Genomic DNA, 16740 nt, shown 5'->3' on the forward strand with positions numbered 1-16740 from the left:
AATAAATCATGGAATTATCGGCTTTCCCTGGAAATAGCGGAAAGCTTCGTCGGGTTGGGTTTCTACGTATTTGCCTACCTTAAATATTGACGTCAAATTTATGCTATAATATATTTCAACGTTAGCGTAGAATTTTTACTGATCCGATAAATTATTAACATTATTACAGCCATTAATTAAACATAAAATTCTATTTACACTCCTTTAAAATCGTTTAAATTATAGTTTTTGTGTTCACTCAGCAATCATCACTTTTACTGTTGATGTACAATTATATTACATCGACGTTTTTACTAACACTTAACATAGGAAAGTTATTAATATGGACGCCATACGGATTTATGTGTTGAAACTGAAGCGTTGCTTAATTTAGTCGATGTCGGACTCGCCGAGCCGACCCTCGTCCTTACTACAGGAGCTTTCAGTTCATTTCTTCCCGACTTCGGCTTGTCCTGCACTGTGGAGTCAGGATGCTGGATCTCGCCTTCCATCTGTCTTCTCTTCAGTTCTCTCAACTCCAAACTGGCAGGTCTGGCAGGATGGAAGGCAGACTTCACTACTTCGATAGGTTCATCGTCCGATTCGTCGGGGTTAGAATGCAGTTCGTCGGTCGAGTTCACTTCCGAACAGTTTGTTTTGATATTATCCTTTTTACTTATGGGTGAAGGACTGACGCTGCGTCCACTGCTGGTGGGTGATAACCGCACGCTGAGAGCGTCGGCTGATGAGATGTCACTTTGGAAACTTCTTCCGAGTGATGCGAAGTCATAAGGATTAAGTCCACTTTTTAAGGTGAGTTCAGGACGCAAGGCTTCCATCGTTAGGTCCGTCGGATGCGGAGCAAACGGGAGAAGTCCAGCGCCGGGAAGAAATGCACCGGGTGGCGGCAGAAGCGAAGAAGGGTTGATTCCACCCGTCAGAGAGAATATGTCAGGACCCCCCACTGTAGGCGGCCTTCCTACTGCAGCTCCAGGAGAACCTGTCGAAAAAAAGGCGCAATTTAGTGTTTGAAGATAAGCAATCGAGTACTTTACAAAATAAATCATTAATATATTCCAGCAACGCGTTTCATTCCGCTCTTATCGCCCCACAACCAAACAATTTGAGCGAAATGCATCGACCCGATACAATAGGTTTAAAATGAATACAAAGCACGAAAATGACACTGACGGAATGTACAATACATATTGCAATAACCCTCGTGAATTTTAAAATAAAAATCCCCGCAAATCGTCCGAGTTACATACGTGTAAGGGAAAAATGGGATAACTGACCATTTGTTGAAAACAGAGAGGGATAAACTGTTTCAAGGATTCTCCTAAAAGCTTAATTAAGCTAACAAGCTCTGTTTTATGTAATAAAACTTTAAATTTTAATGATCTCGTTAAAAAATGTTAATAAAAATTAAATGGAATTAAATATACATGGAGGTATTTGTAGTTCAATACTGTATCTGGGAGAATATTGATTTAAAAAAAGTACTGACCACGAGATGTTTTGAATAACATTTAATATAAAACTGAAATGTGATGACTATTCCTTTTATAATCGTATATGAATTTATACAATAACTGTTTTGAAGAGTACTATTGATTAATTAGGTTATATTTATGGGTGTAAGTACCACCACGTTACAGTTGAGGAGTTGAAATAAAGTAAAAGTTCCATTTCGAATGGAAGCGGCGTCATATGCCAGCGTGCAGTAGTGAGGGTTGTGGTCATTGGAAAAGAGTAGAAATGGAAACTCGGTGGGTTAATCAAACTCCCCCTCGATATGGTGAGGGGAGGGGAAGGGGCGAGAGGAGGGGGATTTATATAAAAATGTGTTGTGAATTGATTGATTATCGCAAGTGAAACGTGTTGTTTAGTATAGAATTTCGGGTATTATTTCAGGTCTTCAAATTTTTCATGTTTCATTTTTAAAACGATACAGAAAAAGAAAAGCGTGTGTGGCATATATGATAAGTATCCTAATAGACATATATTGTATATCAGATTTAAAAAAAATAATAAACAAACAAACCTATGAAGTAAGAAACTATTTAAGGTTTTAGATATCCCAAGTAAAAGGTGGCAATAACGGAAAAATGTGAAGATATGACTTTTTTGTGCAATAATAATAATAATACTTAGAAAAATAAATTGTTTGAAAAGTACATGGACAGGTGTATAAATTTTCCACAAAATATTAAAATACATAAAAAACCCTATTAAAAATAGTTTAGTCAAATAATTATTCCTAAAATATGAACATACTGATGATAAAATATTAAAAATAATGAAAAAAAATTTATACATCGATTTTACGAATTCGTTTTTTTATAGGGTTGGATTTGCAATATTATCCCAATATATTTTTAGCCAGAGGGTACAATGCGTCATTACCGAGAGCGTCCTAAATCCCTGTGATAGGGGAGGTTAGTGTTTTGATAAGGCCTCCCTTTGTGCCCCCGCGACAATCTGTTAACCCGGCTCCAGCCCCGCTGATCGCGGTGCAATTATGCACCCTAACTTCGCCAGAATATTCCTACTAGGGTTCTCAAAACTAAATCATTAAAAACAAGTTTTAAAACCACCATGTATGAAAATCTAAAATTGAAAACAATGTTTTTTTCGGTAGATCTACACCGCGATCTTCGTGTTTTATGATATATTTGTGGTATATTTCGAATCTTTCGTTCAAAGTTTTCCAAAGAATAAATGAGAAGGGACTTTCTATGAAGAATTTACCTGAAATACGGACGTAAATGAAGAATTTTTATTGATTACTTAAAAAAATAAACACCTGTATAATACCAGTTAATGAAACTGTAATTCTACGAAGTTAATGCCGAATCAATAAATAATAAGGATTTTTATTAATTAAATTTATATTAATATTTTTGTTTATTTTAGTAGGTAATTAAGGTTAGAGAATGTAAGTTTTTTTCTGTATATTTTTATAGAGGATAAAGGTAATTCATAAACATATTTTATTTATGAAGCGTGAACAATATAACGACTCTTAATACAAAAGGATGATATAATAAATTCAACATAATATCAAGACAATTAAAAAACATTGTGACAACGTTTTATCTTTTCATATTATTAATTGATATGGCATTAACTTTGTGGAATGACATGTTGATTATTAAAAAAATATAAATACACTTTAATGCCGCTTATTGGGTTTTATTTCATTACACATGACTATTTTCGAATACTACGGTTGTTCAATAATAACAAAACGGTAATTGATAATAAGTTTTTTAGAAATACGTCACCATTATTATCTATTTTTCCTTATCCAAAAAGTCCCATTCCTTCACCCGACCCCGTATTTATTACCTTCCAACCTCTTTATTTACCCAAATATTTTTTTGCTGATTAGTTTTACTATTTACATATCGATAAAAACAACTATACTTTTCGAAACGAGTCGTGTAATGAAATAAAACTCATTAATTGGTTTTATACAAGTGTTTAATTTAAAAAAAAATCTACATTCTCAGCTTTCCAAGATATTATTAACAAAAAATATTTTTTCCTATACCCTGTGGTGCTAGATATAGTAGGAAGGGCTAATATGTAATATGGGACCTTCAGGGGTAGGCACTCACCCTCTCCTGCCCAAGTCTGCGTGGGAATTGGGGGCTCAGAATTATTTATTGAACATGCTGCAGATCTAACTCGTGTTGTAGTGACACTTTTCATTAATTTGACCGGATTCGTCGGACGGAAAACGTCGATTATTTATTGAACGAAAATCTAAACCTTAAAGTTTAGTCGAACCGATGAAATATCTCACTGTAGTCGTATTTATGTATTTATTTCAATCATTTAGCTAATGATATTTCAAGTTTTTTTTAAAAATATATTGAACTTGTAGAAAGTTACTTAAGAATTATAATTTTTGATTTCATATTTGAGTATTTTAGTGCTGGAGGTCCCGAATTTCATTTCTAGGGGGGTCAAAATAAAAATGAATGATTTTCACTCTGATATTTATTCATTGTAAACAATCATTCATGTTATAAACAATCAAGATAACACTGCATTTATGCGATGCATTGCCCTTTGCACTATTGGGTGAATAAGAGTAAGAAAAATTTAAGTATAATGATCATATTTTGTATTTTATTTTAACCCTTATATGCACTTGATGGTGCATAGGGTACTGCATCATATAAACGAAAGGTGATCAGCCCTCCGTGGTCTAGGATAATATTTAATAAATTTTAGAGTGAAAACATCATTTATATTCATTTGACCCCTCCCTCCTAGAAATCGAACCGGGACCTACAGTACGGTAGCCGAGCGTGGTGACCATTACACTACAGAGGCGGACCGCAGACGGATATAATATTTTATAATTTTTATATTCTCTTCGAATTTATTTACTGTACATAATGATCAAAAATGATTTGGAGAGTGATAATTTTTAGTGAAGTTAGACGTATTTCCATTTTGATTAAATGCATAATATAAAGATCGTGCAAACAACGTAACGTCAGATATGATTGTGTTTTATTTCCATCTCAGTTCGCTCCTTTGTAAAACGATAGAGCAGAAAGTGGGTGGCGCGCGTGTGTGTGTGTAGGAGAGGAACGATGCACAGATGCAACAGCTTCCCTGCTACATCCCCCAAGCCTGGAGGAGGGTTGGGGTGACTCACAGTGTTGTTTCACTTACCTACTGCGGACGGCCTCGCTCAAGTATTCTCAAAAAGAATGTACAAACGGCAAAAAAGCACCGAATCGCGCATTATACATTAATGCCCTACCATTAGGGGACTAATGCACATCTTTGTTAGTGCACTTGCTTATGTTCTTGAATATATTAACAGTGTAAAACTAAGTATATGCGCATAAAGTGAATTTATTATCTTATTTTAATTTTCGAAGATAAAGTCGGGAAAATATAGCATTTTAATATAGCCATAGATTTTTTTTGGCATCTCAACATACATGAAGCAGAATATGGAAGTCTGGACATTTACGGGGATTACTGCCGTCATAGGCTGGTTTAAGTGATCACTTTTCACACGTGTAATATTTACTAATTTTACCCATGATTGACAACCACACTACTCTTGGAAGCTATATATATTATATATATTTTCCTATTTCGAAACATATTATTTGAATCATTAATTATAATACATGAAATATGTCTACGTGTATAGAGCTTTATATTAAGGGGGTATTCGAAAATATACAAATCAATACGCGACCGGTTGCCTAGACCGGATGCATGGAACCTGATGTGTCTCCACGCATAGTTTTTTAGGATATATGAACATATATTGGAATTTGATTTATTTAATTACATATGTTGATTTTTTTAAACTCCTTTCATTTCAATAAATCTTTACTTTTCAAAACAATATATTTATTTCGAAGAAAAACTTTATTTTTTAATACAAAAACAATGAAGCGAAAAATTTAATTACGTTAAATGTTACCCGAGTTTAAAGAAAATTATGCTTCGGGCTATCGAATATCCCGCCTTGAATTGATAACGTGTTATTGATTTTATTAGTAAATTCGAGTAGGCAAGGTGATCAGTTGTGCGCTTCAATTAGGGTTCTGTTAAATAAATAAAAGAGTGAAACACTATCTTGAATGAATCTGGTAAATAATATAGGTACATTTGACTATTTACCAGCGTTTTTTGCGATATTAATAGTTTTATTAAACTAAATTGCAATCCCACATTAGTACTTTTATTTAGAGCGAAAATAAAATATTTCGGAACCAACGAATACACGAGTGTGCGGTTTCAGTTATTCAGACTTATACATAGAATACATGTGTGAACGGGTAATAAGTATTGCAGACGAAAAAAGAGTTTTCGTTGTTAATAATGTGCAGTGCCTTTCAAACACACCCTGGTCAGCTGGTCAGGCAGTGTCCCAAAGGGTATCGCGTGGTATAAAGACAGAAGCTCGCGGAAAGCTCTCGGTAGAGCTTTTTATATAGCGTCTCTATGGTAGCGAGAACCACCCCTCAGACCTTATAAAAGGTGTCTGGTATGTATTGCATACGTCAAATATATTTTTTATCAATTAAAGTTCTAGGAAATGTCCATAATAATTATTTGACGTCGGGTTTTATCCTTCCACCAATTTTCATGCAATGATGGTCAAAGCGAGATCAAGTATGTTACACTCTTAAATAACTAAAAAATACTAATAAAAAAGTAATCATCAGGTTACGGCGTGTATGCAAAAGATCCTTGATGTTTTTTCAATTACAATCAATATTTAAGTCAACAATTCGCAAGCCAGCAAACATTTATCAAGCACCTGTTAAAAACTTGTCGAGAAGTTGAGGCTTGAAAGCATATTATTTCAAGTTGAGACGTAGATTTATCAATTATTTACACACACACACACACACACACACACACACACACACACACACACACACACACACTACACACACGCGCGTAAACATAGTTGCTTCCTTGCGAATGCATTTGCAAGTGTTTGTGTGTGCGTGTGCGTGCATTTGTGTGTGTGTGTGTGTGTGTGTGTGTGTGTGTGTGTGTGTGTGTGTGTGTGTGTGTGTGTGTATGTGTGTGTGTATGTGTATGTGTATGTGTATGTGTATGTGTGTGTGTGTGTGTGTGTGTGTGTGTGTGTGTGTGTGTGTGTGCGCGCGCATTTGCGAATGCATTTGCAAGCATCAACTATGTGTGTGCGTGCGTGCATGTGTGTGCGTGCATTTGTGTGTGTGTGTGTATGTGTGTGTGTGTGTGTTTGTGATATTCTTAAGTTTAAGTGATAGCGTTTTTTTAATGTTTAATATCTCAAACTTGGATAGTGGTATGATAAAAAAATATCAGCCTGTATTCAGTCCGGTATCTAATACAGTCGAGTAGTGTTCACGCAAGGGAAGTAGACGGTTCACGTTTCAATACCTGCGCCGGCTATTCGGAAATAAAAAGTTAAAACCCACCCAGTCCCTGGACAGTGGCTCACTCCCCGGTAGGGTTGCGGGCGGGCGGGGGGGGGGAGGGGTAGGACGGTACTCACTAATGGGGAGAAAGGATATCTACTCTCATTTCAACTGAGAAAACATTTGAAGGGATAAATTATTTGAATGTTTAAACAGTTTTATAAGAAAATTTAATAAATATTTAAATGTCATATTAAAAATAATAGGTACCCACCAAATAGGTACCCAAAATAGGTACTTATGCTCTTAGGTAGGCTTGACAGATAACCGATATGTTCAACCGGGACTGGAATGGAATACACTTCCAACAGCAGTTAGAAAAAATGAGAGCGAGATGATATTTAGAAAAAAACCAATACCGCATTTGTTTGCTCAATGATTTTGACAATTGCCTTTTCCTTAGTTAAATCACAGTGAGGTAGTATTGTACGAAAATGGCGCTATTTAAACTGTGCAAAATTATTATTAGACATTTAATAAAAATTGTATAAGAATTCTTGTAAAAAAGATTATGGAAGAATTGTAAAATTCAATTACAACATCAGTAAATTTAATTGTTTGTATTCGTATAATTAATTTTTATTTTGTATATAGATATGCATGCATTTCGATGTATCAGATTAAATATAAAAATGTATGAATAAAATACATTTTCGTGTTGTGCAATCTTCTATTAAGCGACATAATACGGTTGAATGATTTCTTTCAGTAAAGGAGTATTCAATTTTCATTGATCTTCTTTCTGGTATTAGACGTGAGAAAATTCTCTGGAGCGATTCTTCATTTTATTACGAGCGCGAATTTTTCGTATTAAAAGGTCTGCAAAATAGCGGCACGTACTCGGGTATTGCAGGAGAATTTTGCAATTATTGGAATAATGGACTTTACTTGTATATTATGTTGAACTCTTAAAATGTAAACGTAGCGTTGTTCAACGCAAAGTGGGGTTATTCGGCAATCGATTTTGGTGGCAACGACAACTCTTTCGGGGGTATTCTGTGTGACGACTCGCCTCGGGGATGGTCGTCCCGAGGGGTCGCAAAATGAAAAATCTGTGTCCACCCCGAGCCTCCGTGGAAGTGCTCCACTTTACACTCCTACCCACTTGCCCAATACTGAAAGAATTGTGAGTTATGACCAGCGGCTCCCTTTGGCTAAGTTGAAACCTCCTGTATTGTACATGGCCATACCTCACATATTGAACGGGATATTCTTCATATTTAAATTGAAATAGAATTTTAATCAAATTTAAATAAAAATTAAAAAGAAAAGGAAAAAACATAATAAAATAATTATAATAAATTTTTAATTCATGTTTTACTTAGTAAATACCACTATTTCTTAAAATCTACTGTGACATTCCGCATCATTTTCAAACACGTTTCAGAATGCATCGAAAAACGTGTCACAGTAGATTTTAAGAAATAGTGGTATTTACTGAGTAAAACAATAATTAAAAATGTATAGATTTTACCACAAGTGACTGGCGAATCAATTAATGAAATTATAATAAGAATAAATTTTATTACCAACAAACATAAACCATGAATAATAAGTGTACCATAAGTCCCTCTTCAAGCACAAGAGCTTAGTCTCTTTATTGGTAGAACTGCGTTATTAATTTTAAGATTGTGAAAGTAAAAATGTATAGAAATTGAATTTAAACTATTGAAAGAAAAAAACATTTGGAACCATATTAAATAATAATGAAAAAAAAGAGAACTATTACAAAAATGAGTATATTTGGGCTGTTGAGTTGAGAGTGAGAATTGTATCGGAATAGATGTGCGGGTTGTTGGATCCTCTTATTGTTATAAGTAATCCATATGTAGGATTAGCGTGATGTTGGCAACATTTTTTAAAAGCAACATACTATAAATAACCCACTAGATTATACCTCCTGTTCCCAACACAGATTCCAATGAAAACACATTTATTTAGTAACAATAATCCACTAATTGATCTATAAACCTTGTACATGATAAGCTAGGTAAATAATAAATGTAATTCCCATCTAAAAAAAAGTATCAATAACCTCGGTGAATGAAACATTCTCTTTATCATCCATTGTTAACTTTGTGTAATACCACTTTTATAAACACTAATTCCTGACTACCGGTTTCGGAAAATCATTCCATCAGGTCATTAAAATAAAACTATTACAATTTGACATTTGCATAAAAATAAAGTTTTAAAAATAAAATTAAAGAGAGAAAGAATATTTTTATACAAATCGCTCACTCCTTTCAACAACGTCAAAAAATCAAAAACCGTCAATTTTCAGTTGAGCATATTTTCGGAATGCCCAGAAAATGTGCTATATCCCAGAAAAAGAGGCATATTTTTAACTTAATATTTACCCGCTACAGGGCAGAAAGTGTTGTTTTTGCATTTTGAAGAAAAGGTATTGTTTAATTATTTTTTTAAATAAACTAAATATTTTTCAAATATAGAAAAAATCTTCAGGTTTTACCTAAAAAGATCTGTTGCGTAGTAAAAAGTTCAATAAGTGGCTAGATATTTATTTTTAAAACATTGTATTATATTTTTAAACTTTAAAAACGGTCTCCTGAAAAATCAAGTTTTTTGATTTATGACGTTCTTGAAAGGAGTAGGCGAAATGTCAAATCGTAATAATTTTATTTTAATGACCTGATTATGGAATAATTTTCCGAAACCGGTAGTCACGAATAAGTGTTTATAAAAGGGGTATTACACGAAGTTAACAATGGATGATAAGGAGAGTGTTTTATTACCATACCACAAAGTTATCAATGCTTTTAATATGCAAAATAGATGGTATATGGTTTAAAAATGAAGACGCACCTTTGATGAGGGAGGGGTGCATGACGCCCGGCGGGCGGATGTGCATGGCGGGCTGGCGGAAGTAGTCGGGCAGGTAGGCGGCGGGCAGGTTCATGTAGGCGGCGTCCAGCCAGCCCGGAAGCAGGAAGGGGCTGAAGGCGCCCGGGTGCCCGTACCCCAGATCTGGGAACCACACTAAGATAAGTTAGTTGGGAAGAAGTATCAACACAATCGAAGAATCACAGAGAATTATCATCACAATAAAAAAATATATCATCGTTATCATCACATGCAACATTAGAAAAATATCTACATACTTCTGGATTTAAAATGTTGGACTTTATAATTATAATTAAATTTAAGTTTAAATTTACAAAAATGGCTCATAGTAAAGCAGACATTATTATTATAAATATGGCACAAACTACGGATTACTAAATTAACTCTTTACGGAATATAAAAATACAGCTGTATATTTCTTCGCCGTTCAGTCCTTTTTTGAATATACATATGCAGAATAATGAATGTTATACTAGAGTATAAAGTGATCACTTTTCTTGTCAATAACAAGTCGTTAGCATTGTAAATGTTCTACACTTAAATATTCCCATGCCGTGAATAGATTCGTCTTTGTATGACACCTGATATTTTATTAAAATATATAAACGATTTGTTCGAAATTCTGTGATTGTGACTTAGAAAACCGGAATATTTATCAGACCAACCAATTTCGAAATTCAAGATGCTTTCGTCAGTTTGCGTGAAGGTTTAGTAAGCAAGGTACACGTGTATATAATTGTGAGAAGTAAACATTGAATGCGAGTGTAGTTCCTGCCGCTGCAGTATGGAGAGAAGCTGGCGGCGCAGAGTGTAAACCAGAAATGCACCGATAAAAGTTCCGCGCGTTAAAAAGCGCTCGAAGAAGATTTATAAACAAAGTTTTACTGCGGGCTTCCATCCAGTGTTATTAAAGTCAACAGAAACAAACTCTGGCGGCGTCTTTGGGCGCTTGGCTTCATTTATCAATTCCAACTCCGAAATTGAGATCTCTAACTTAATTGTTTACGTACAGACTTGACGGGCTACTGTTTTCTTAGCGACCATACGGTGGCGGTGTTTATGTCAATTTCCAGCGGTTAGAAGCCAGAACTACAAAGAGTATGGGATGGGATGTTGCGAGATGTATTTGCGATGGTTATTTATACTGAATTTCAGTAGTCGGATCGTTTTATTAATTATGAATATGAAATGACGCCGACACGAGAAATCTATAAACATAACGTCTTTGTCGGTGACTATCAAAGAAAAGGCAATGTGCTATATGTAACGTGACGTGCACTAAGAAATATGTAACATATGTATATGTTAAATACCAATCTTTAGCCATATCTATCAGAAGTTTTATTATTGTTGTTACAATCATCTGTAGTAATTTAAACAATACCGGTTTTTGATTTACAATGTGGCCATAGATCCAACGTTTGAACACGTTGCACTTTTACAGTTTTACTAAAACCTGATTCTATTATGTATTCTATAAATCCGACTATAACTACCAGGGCGGCAGATGTAAGCAATGGTTTCCCCTCTCGGTCGGCACCGCAAGTTTCAGCGGGTGCAGAGGGCGGCACTCGGCGCCGCGGCCGGGGGGGAACTTGTGGATATCGCCGAACAAATAATCGGCTACTGGAGTTCGAGAAATGTAAAAAGAATTTAATCAAGAGAGGCGGAGGGATAATATAATGATTCCGTGCAACGGGAGAAGAACTTTAACATCCGAGGAACGTGTTTAGTAAAACAATGTAAATAGGACAATGATGGGCTATTTAGGTTGTTAATGGGATGAAGTACTGCGGCTGCGGGTAATAAATAATCATAAGAGTGTGCATGTGATTTAGAAGTGTATTTAGATTATATGGGTGTCTTAATTCATGATTTAATGTTTACGATTCACGTTTTTATTTAAATATATACTTAATGGATAAACCGTGATATTTAAAATTACTAGGCGATTTTTTTAAAAACCCAGTAACTACCTGCTTAGTTTCATTTTAAGATTTGGATAACGAATTTATTTTTTTTTTCAAATCAGTACTTATCGGCGGACAACAATATAGTATTTTAACAATTATTAGAAGAACATATCACATGTTTTTTTTTTATTAAAAGCGGAGCTGGGTTGCGGTATAATCTCTTAAAGTCTCTTTAATAGCTTAGAATAAGCTCGTCTTTAGATTATGTGAGTGTCTTAATTCATGATTTAATGTTTATGTACATTTTGTGAGGATTGTCGAATACCAGGGAAGTAAGACCGACGAAGAGCGTCGTTTCTTTGTCTCGCATAACCCATTGTAGGTGCGGCGCACAGTTAGCCGAGGCGCGACGGATGCGTCTGGTCGGGCGCGTGGGAGGACGGCGGCGGCAGGAGCCAGGAGCCGACCAGGGGAGCAGCAGCGCGCCCATGGGCAGACGCGGCTATTTCGGGTTTACTGCCCGACATTTCGAATAAACACACACAAGCTGACCGCATCGGAAGCACAAAGAGTCCGCAACTCGACCGGACCATGTGGATACAAAGATACATGCGCATTTTACTACGTTACATTCTTCAGCGATAAGTTGTTCAAATAGTGAAAATGAAGTCATCGCGAAACGGCAGAAAAAAGTAAAATACGAGTATTTACATATAGATCAGATCTAAATTCGTGCGTCCTCGGTACTTATCATTTTATGTAATTGTGATCACATTTACAAATAGTGTCCGTGTATTTGAGTGACACATTTATGCACCTACATGACTTCTATCAAAATAAGTTAAAGCGAAGGAAAAAACTTGATTCCACTTTCCAATCATTATTTCAAAAGACAGTGATGTTAATTAATTTAAATATATTTGAAAGCATGCACAACAGTATAATTCTTCAAAATCCGGGTTTTAAAATACTTTTTATTTTTGCCTTGTTGTAAATCTTTTCGCCAACTCATTGTCAAAATGTCCGGGAAATGATAACTAATAAATTTTATTCTGGCATTTTTTAAGTGCATTACTCTGACGTCGCCAAATACATTTAAATACAAGCATATCATCCATGTAGATATGTATAAAAATACCTCATTATATAAATGTGTAAAAAATATGAGAATTTACTGAATATACTAAAGCGAAATTTAAAAACATAACAAATAAGTAAATAAATGTAAGAATATAAGTAGTGGTGTAGTGGCTTTGACATTTGTCTTTCATGCTAGCCCCGGGTTCGAGTCCTTCGGGGATCAAAATAAATATTTTTTCACTCTAATATTTATTTCATATTACCTGAAGCGTAACTGACAACCCTGCTTTGATATAATAAACCATCAAATTAACATTGCATCAATTTGATACAGTGCCCTATACACCATTGAGTTTGGGTAAGGGTAAGTAGTAGAGGTACTGCCTACTTTTTACATACATATCTTTAGGCATTTTTACATCTAACAAAATATGATTTTCCCGTTTTTTTTTGACTGAATTATTTGACAACGTTGATCGTTTCTCGGGAAAAATTTACGTATCGCTGAAATGTATATATCGCTCACTCCTTTAAACAACGTCATTTATCAAAAATCGTCAATTTTCAGTTATGCATGTTTTCGGAAAATGCCCAGAAAATGTACTATATTCCAGCAAAACCGTCATATTTTTAACTTAATATTAACCCGCTACACGGCAGAAAGTGTTGTTTTTGCATTTTGAAGAAAATATATTTTTTAATTATTTTTTCAAATAAACTAAACATTTTTCAAATGGAGAAAAAAACATTGAGGTTTTACCTAAAAAGACGTGTTGCACAGTAAAGAATTCAATAAGTGGCTAGATATTTATTTTTAATACATTTCATTATATTCTTAAACTAAACGGTCTCCTGAAGAATCAAGTTTTTATTTTATTTATGACGTTCTTGAAAGGAGTGAGCGATATATCGTATATGTGCATATTTAAGCACGTACCATATTTGGTAATAAGGGTAGCCTAAGCTATACCTCCGTTGACAAGGTAAATCCTAATTAATAAATATTGTCCCAAGCTCTGGGCTAATGTGTAATCCACGTTTCATAAATTCCCCTCGTCAGCGGGAAAGAGTAAACAGAGATAAATTCGGATTAAGTCGAGCGATGTGGAAACGAAAATGTGGATAAACGGTTTAAAAGCTTAGGTGTATTTTTAAGTCTGAAACTCTCCGCAGAGAATTCCTCGGCAGTCGGTGAACCTCGACAAGTCCAGCTATCGAACTAACTGCATATTAAGATGATGGTGTATTGTGTTGATAATCGACAGAGTAATAAGTCGCGTTCGCGAGTTCATATCTCTAGCCGAATATTGTGTTAGCATTGTGGTATCGTAACAACGTCCATAGCAAACAAGGAATATACCTTATATAAGCGTGTGATATCACGTCGTATAATACTTCGTGTTTACCTTCATTAAAAGAGATTCAAGAGTTTATATCGCATTGAAAATAGTACCACCAAAAGATTCTAATATTTTTTTGCGGTGTCACGATAAGAAACGATGCAGAGCAAGTTTAAACAAATATGTACATATTCTTGAAAATGAGCATTTGTCAAAAGGAAATATTTGAATTTCGACGATATAGTATAATAAATGAACGTCTTTTGATAAGCGAAGTACATGTGTAATGCTACTCTACAAATACAAGAAGATTTGGTAGAATGTAATGAATTTATTACGCTAAGCTGTCTGTATTTGCTCGCACGGATATTTTTAAAGAAGTTGCGTTTTGAGCGGAATAATTAAGTTAACATTAAATTTGTGTAAACATCCGTATGGGACACTTTGAACAACTGACTATTGTCGAGCGTAAGTTAAAACACGATATTCCATTAAGTTACTTCTGCAACTCACGTATACACGTTGTACGTTCAGAAAACTTTATTTTTAAAATAATTTTCTATCAATATTTATACGCATATCGATGTAAAATGGATATATAATTGGATAATATTAACATGTAACACGAAATAAATAATATTAATGTATTGTTCAAAAATATAATAAAGTAAAAATAAAATTCGAACAGACGTCCATATGTCAATTGGCCTTATTTATATGGAATTAATATTTTAACGTATCTGTATACTTAAAATATTTATTTCCATGTAAATAATTTGAAATACGCGTATATTTAAAATAATAGACATCTTCATAAATAAATAAATCCATATATGGATAAAATAAGAGTGAATCGATTATAAGAGTTAGCAGGAAAAGTCGAAACATACTTTGTTTGGTTCTGGGCTCTCGCGGTCCGTCCACGGTGACCTTGATGGCCTTGCCGTAGGTGGCCACCTGGTGCGGGAAGGTGCCGATGGTGATGGTGAGCGAGAAGGACTTGCCGCGGCCGCTGCGGCCCACGAAGCGCAGGTCGTTGAACTTGGCCACCTGGTTCTTCATGACGGCCGTGCAGTTGCGCAGCTCGGCCATGCAGTTCTCGTCGTTGCCGGCGCGCACCGTGACCACGGTCCCGTCCGTGACGTCGTCCAGCGCCACCACCTTGAAGGCCAGCGGCAGCGACTTGTTGGAGCGCCAGTGCGTGGGCAGCGCGGAGCACAGCACGGCCGGCGAGCCCGTCTGCACCAGGTCTCCGTGCGCCGCCTGGTAGTACTGCTGCACCCGCTGCGACAGCTCCGCCATGGCGGGACCCGCGACCTCGCTGCCCGGCAGGTGCATGAGTCTACACGATAATACTTGGAAACTTTCGCGAAAAAACACTCCCGATTCACGGTCAAAAAGTTTTCATACTTCGTTCAAACTCGAAAGTTCCCAAACACCGAAGAGAAAAAGTCGGTTCGCCGAGTGTCGAGTTGTAAACAAAGTTTAGCGCGACTCCGCAGAAAGCTCTTCAAGCATGCGCGGCCTCCGGAAACTATTCGGAAGCGAAGTGAGATGTTCGTCGCGAGTAAGTTTACGCGAGATACCGAGAAAGCGCGAACGTCTTGCAGCGAGCATGCGCCCTCTTCGAAGCCCCAATTTCGACTGATGACTGTGACAGAACTTTTTCCGATGGTCAATATTTTGCGTGTACGGAGTGAACCCCACCCCGCGACTTCTCCCTCTGCGGTGAAGGCATCTCGTAAAAACCGGCGCGCCAGACGGAGACGCAGAGCCCGAGGATACGGCCGGCGCTCGGGAGCGAGAGGGACGGCGAGCGCTCCGAGTGCGGCTTTAAAAAAATCCACCGCGGTCGGGACGGTAGAGTGGGACGAGGGATTTTTTTAAAACTTCGGCTGGTATATCGGCGCGAGGTGATTGTTCCGCGCCAGACAGAGAAGGCGATAGAGTGGCGGTAAGGCGGGAAACCGCACCACCCTGCCTGCCTACGTATGAAAATTTATAAACTTTTATTTTAATCCAAAAAAAAAATCAAGCGAGAGCAGTCATTCATGAATCAATGTCAAATGTTGTGAAAAGTTTACATATTATTCAGGTACCGAAGGAAAAATATTTATTTTCCTAATTGCTTGTATTGTAAACTTTTTTATGTACGCACATACATAAGTATATAAAAATTACAAATGTACACAAAAATATTTTAGACCAAAAATTTTTTTTTTATTTCTCCAAAATAATAGAAAATATGTGTTTGATTATCGATTTCATTAAAACAAAAAAAATGTGCAAATATTATTTTTTAAATTAAATGAACGTATTCATTGACTTTCTATATGGAATTCAAATTTTCAAGTCACCTGCATATATGTGTGTATATTAAAATGGGTTTCATGAAAATTAAAACTAAAATACACAATAATATTTACAAAAATCAGGTAGAGATAGGTGAAGGTAAAGGGCAAAGGGTAAAAATCAGGTAAAGGGTTTTGAGAAAGATACTCGTGGTTTACAAAGAAGTAGAGGCTACTATTTGTTTACATTTAAATTTACCCAAACCGTAATTTATCTTGTTAAATCCCAATAAACTACTTGTTGAGA

The 16740-nt window shown here is 35.8% G+C and overlaps 1 protein-coding gene across 2 annotated transcripts; it reads right to left on the reverse strand.

Moving 5' to 3' along the window:
- Positions 1 to 282: 282 nt before the first annotated feature.
- Positions 283 to 16176, reverse strand: LOC148304197 (segmentation protein Runt-like). 2 transcript variants are annotated; one of them, XM_088268659.1, is made up of 3 exons: positions 15033 to 16176; positions 9771 to 9932; positions 283 to 979 (listed from the first exon to the last, which is right to left on the reverse strand). In XM_088268659.1, exons 1-3 carry the CDS (start codon positions 15478 to 15480, stop codon positions 318 to 320), a joined length of 1272 nt encoding a protein of 423 aa, XP_088124785.1. In that variant the 5' UTR covers positions 15481 to 16176; the 3' UTR covers positions 283 to 317. The 2 variants fall into 2 exon arrangements, with proteins under 2 accessions (XP_088124785.1, XP_088124784.1); XM_088268658.1 differs by having other exon boundaries at positions 9771 to 9944.
- Positions 16177 to 16740: the final 564 nt, after the last annotated feature.

Source organism: Brachycentrus maculatus, unplaced genomic scaffold (assembly GCF_059751285.1).
Source record: "Brachycentrus maculatus isolate JH-2025_06_01 unplaced genomic scaffold, ASM5975128v1 h1tg000326l, whole genome shotgun sequence".
Lineage (NCBI taxonomy): Eukaryota > Metazoa > Arthropoda > Insecta > Trichoptera > Brachycentridae > Brachycentrus > Brachycentrus maculatus.

Bases quoted from the DNA above. Each gene is read 5' to 3' on its own strand.
- LOC148304197 (XM_088268658.1), bottom strand. From the start codon at position 15,480: ATGCACCTGCCGGGCAGCGAGGTCGCGGGTCCCGCCATGGCGGAGCTG. The intron at 9,945-15,032 runs GTATGTTTCGAC...AACTTATCTTAG, and splicing joins AGAGCCCAGAACCAAACAAA to TGTGGTTCCCAGATCTGGGG. The intron at 980-9,770 runs GTGCGTCTTCAT...TTTTTTCGACAG, and splicing joins GCACCCCTCCCTCATCAAAG to GTTCTCCTGGAGCTGCAGTA.